General features: G+C 36.4%; 1 protein-coding gene across 1 annotated transcript; it reads left to right on the top strand.

Annotated features, from left to right (window-relative positions):
• Positions 1–1,897: 1,897 nt before the first annotated feature.
• On the top strand, positions 1,898–3,648 carry LOC113709745 (tetrahydroberberine oxidase-like). The gene has a single exon (XM_027232592.1). The coding sequence runs from the start codon at positions 1,917–1,919 to the stop codon at positions 3,522–3,524; it is 1,608 nt and encodes a 535-aa protein (XP_027088393.1). The 5' UTR covers positions 1,898–1,916; the 3' UTR covers positions 3,525–3,648.
• The last annotated feature ends 888 nt before the right edge of the window (positions 3,649–4,536 follow it).

The raw sequence follows: 4,536 nt of genomic DNA, 5'->3' as shown, positions 1-4,536 counted from the left end.
AATGGCCATTTTGGTCAATTGTCTTTGGAGTTTTGATCAATTTAGTTCCTTATCTATTATCACAATTATTTTAGTCCACTATTTTTGCCATAAAAAAGCCAATCTAGGCCATCTAACATAAAATTGAAAGTTTGTAATAGAATTAGTCTCGTATGTGCACCATTAAAAATAATCATTTTGCTCCATTATCATTAGAGTCATGTCCAATTTTATTCTTATACCTCACCGCATACCCATTGTTGTGTGTGTGTGTGTGTGTGTTTTTGTTTTATTAATCTAATCTTTTTTCTAAATTTCAAAGGTAGGTTTATAGTGCACGATACCGGCTAAATTAAGGTTTTGTAATTTCTCATAAAAGTCCTATATTGACTTTGTTTTGTGAAAATGCGGGTTTAAATTCGTGAAATGACAAAATTGGACAAAACTTTAAAAATAATGGAGCAAAACGGTCATTTTCAACAGTGCACATGCATTGCAGGTGATTAACTTGGTTAAACATTTTTAATTTTTCATTGGAGGTTCTAGATTGTTTTTTTTTTTTTTCCTTTGTGTAAAGATAAGGAACTAAAATGGTGGCAATGATAGATAGGGACTAAATTGGCAGAGACTCCAAAGTCCATCAAAATGGCTATTTCCCCATAATAAAATAGCAATGAGTTAAAGAAAATGACTCGTGTATTTTGACAAAAAGAGGGAAGCATCATGGATATCCTCGAGACCATCGCAAAGAACACCACCTCAAAAATTATTATTTCACCTTAAAAGGTCGCCGGAAAAAAAAAAAGAAAAAAATTGCTAATTTCGTATATGTCACATAATCACAATTTTTTTATCCAAACCAGATAAAAAGGTTACCACACTTGCTTATAATTACCAAATAACTGGCCTACCTTGTCACTATTCATTCATTCATTGAACCTTGTATATTTTTATGATAAGACGAGATAAAACATAACAACGTATTTCAGATGTTTTTGCTGAATTTCTTTGAGATTGAAGTGAAAAAGATGATATCTACTTCTCTATTACGGTACTATTTTCAAACTCGTGTTTGGGAAATGGTATTTTGCAGCTACAAGCAAAGGAAAATTATGTATTCGAGAAAAGGACTTTTGAGCAAAGCAAATTATGGTATTTCTAAGAAAGGATCTGAGATGGACTTTTCTTTTCTTAATATTTTTCCCATTGTGGGTCATCAAATCTTCCACTTCTAAGAAATTACAACTGGAATTTTTGCTTGTTCCCTTCCTGTGAGTAATCGGCCATGAAACTCTCTGTTCCATTTCTCATGTGGTCTTTCATGCAAACTACAGATTGAAAGACATTAGTAGTAACATTGTGCAATTTCATTCTGGAATATGCAATTTTGAATCACGAAGATTTAATATGAAATGGAACTCTACGGAGGAGCCTCACCATGATAAATGGAACAGGAGAAGGAGTATTTAAGAAGAAACACTGGGTTTCATTTGGATTGAGGAATTTTAATGAAGCATTTGAAATTCTATCAAATTGTTTTAATTGTTTAGATTGCTTAAAAAACATTTGGGTTTGTAATTTATCAATCATCTAAACATATTTTTAACACTAGAATAATTGGTGATGTACAAATCTAAATATCTCTCAAGAAATCTAAATCATTAAAAGAATTTGAGAGGATTTCAAACCCATCGTTGAATACCTCATTACAAACGTAGTCAGAACATATTAACATGAGGAAATCATTCACTACATCAGGATCGCAATACTTTTCTAAAACGTGTTGCGGAAAATTTTCATTTCGTGGCATTTGTGATCTCGTAAACGTGTCCAAGAGAACTTCTGAATACGGTAAGAACCAAAACCTCCTTAATAAAATTCTATAAATAGCACTCTAGCCCAATTCAGTTTTATCAAAGAATTCAATACAAAGAAAAATGGTGACTTCCCGCAGTTCATTGTTTTCTCTTCTCTCATTTCTCATACTTGCATTAGCCATCCTACAGGCTGACGCATCAAGAATTCACGATGATTATCTTAAATGCCTACAATCTCAAAACTCAAACTCCGTATCTACCATTGCTTACACCCCAAGAAACACATCATATTCATCCATATTGCAATCCACGGAGCAAAACTTACGTCCCGCATCAACCTCTCTATTCAAGCCAACTCTCATCCTTACACCACTTCATTCATCCCAGATCCAGGCCGCAATACGCTGTGCCAGGAAACATGAAATTCAAATCAGAGTCCGGAGTGGTGGACATGATTATGAGGGTCTTTCCTATGCTTCAACAAGCCCTTTTGTCATTGTTGATCTTAGAAACATTAGCTCGATATCAGTTGACAGGGAAAATCGTACGGCATGGGTTGAAGCAGGGGCAACTCTTGGCCAACTTTACTACAAAATCGGTGAGACAAGTAGGGAACTCGCATTCGTTGCTGGTGCTTGTCCCACAGTAGGCGTTGGAGGACACTTCAGCGGAGGAGGCTATAGCATGTTGTCACGTAAATTTGGGTTGTCAGTTGATCATATTATTGATGCCAAAATTATTGACGTGAACGGTCAAATTTTGGATAGAAGGTCTATGGGTGAGGATCTATTTTGGGCAATCAGAGGAGGTGGTGGAGCAAGTTTTGGGATCATCATTGCATGGAAAGTAAGTCTTGTTTCTGTTCCTGAAAAGGTAACAGTTTTCAATCTAACCAAGACATCGGATCAAAATGCCACTCAGCTAGTATATCAGTGGCAGCACATTGCAGACAAGATTGATGAAAATTTACTAATTAGGCTCTTCATAACGAGTTCCACTTCTCCCCAAACTGGAAAGAAATCCATAGTAGTTTCATTTACCTCTTTGTTCGTCGGTGGAATTGATCAGCTCCTTTCCTTGATGCAAAAAAGCTTCCCAGAGCTGGGATTGGCAAAAGAAGATTGCATTGAAATGAGCTGGCTCGAGTCCACAGTCTACTTTGCCAACATTCCAGGAGCTGCATCAGTTGAGGTCCTTCTGGATAGGAATTCGTCCAAGTCATATTTCAAAGGAAAGTCAGACTATGTAAAGAAACCAATTTCAGTAAAAGGTCTTGAAGGATTATGGAAAAGGCTTTTTGCAGAAGAAGAAGAAGACATGGAGGCACATTTCCAGCTACAGTTTAGTCCTTATGGAGGAATGATGAGTGAAATCTCAGAATCTGCAACACCTTTCCCTCATAGGAGAGGGAACATTTTCATGATTCATTATGCAGCGGCATGGGACAAAAAAAGCAATGCAGAATCCAAAAGACATGTGAATTGGACAAGAAGAATTTACAGCTACATGGCTGCCTATGTATCAAAGTCTCCAAGAGCTGCATATTTGAATTATAGGGATCTTGACTTGGGAGTTAATAAAATCAAAGGCAATACAAGCTATAAACAAGCTAGCATTTGGGGGACTAAATATTTCAACCAAAATTTTGACAGATTGGTACATGTGAAGACTAAAGTGGATCCAAGTAATTTCTTTAGAAATGAGCAAAGCATTCCACCGCTGTCATAATGGTGGTAGGTAGATTGAAGGACCAAAAAAATAGAGTTTGTTTATGGTTATTTTCCTTTTCTCTTTTTTAAATGGTTCATGGTACAATGCGAAATAAATAAAATTGTTGCTTTTAGAATATTAATGATCTGTACTACACAGCAAATTTTTTGCCGTTGCTCTAGTTTCAATTTTCCTTGTGAACGCACAGAGGAAATAATCTTTCTTGGTTCTGATTAGATTTAAATTCGTAGTGCTGTTATGGGTCGGAAGCAATTTGAAATTCTTTATGACTTCATAGGATGTTGTTTCCTTTTCCGGGTTAGATATTGAATAATTATAAGCTTATAAGTACTTGTTGCTTTGGTATACATTTTTACAAATGTAAGAAGGAACATTTGTGTACTTGTGTTAAAAATCACAAAGGAAGAGATGCTTCCTCATCCAACAAAATGCCTAAGGCATATAAGCTAGCATTAGCACTAGCGGTACTATTATCATTCTTATCTAAACAAAAATAGCACATTGGAAACAATGGCTTTAAACAAAATATGTCCTCTAAGATCATTGTTAACCTGCCATCCAATGCTTTCCCAAGCATTATTTGTCTCAGCACTTCTTTGTTTTGGACCCTTACTTTGATGTTACGCCATCCCCTTTGCAGCGCTTTGCACAATACTAATCTGATTGCTGCAGCCGCGTCCGTGTTTTTGTTTCCATGACTTCTGTCCTTTAGTGCCCAGGATTCTATTGTGTCATGTGACCTCGTCTTGATCTCGACCCCAATACCTACCACAGCAGGCCTGAGTAGGGTAATTGTTGTCACTGTCATACTTTTCAAGTTATGGTCCTCTTGTGCTTCATTTCCAACCTCCAGGTCTGGCATTGTTTCTGCTGTACTCAAATCAGCTTCGTGCCTTCTTACATCCTCCATTTCAAATCAGCTTCCAGGCATGCCCACTTCTAAGAAATTGCATCTAGAATTTTTGATTGTTCTCTTCCTATGAAATTCTTGACTTGGGGAATTCATTAC

This window comes from Coffea arabica, chromosome 9e (genome assembly GCF_036785885.1).
Source record: "Coffea arabica cultivar ET-39 chromosome 9e, Coffea Arabica ET-39 HiFi, whole genome shotgun sequence".
Lineage (NCBI taxonomy): Eukaryota > Viridiplantae > Streptophyta > Magnoliopsida > Gentianales > Rubiaceae > Coffea > Coffea arabica.
Note: the sequence above shows the minus strand (reverse complement) of the source record. Positions and strands in the feature narration are given on the sequence as shown.

Excerpts from the sequence above, each read along its gene's own strand:
- LOC113709745 (XM_027232592.1), top strand. The coding sequence starts at position 1,917 with ATGGTGACTTCCCGCAGTTCATTGTTTTCTCTTCTCTCATTTCTCATA.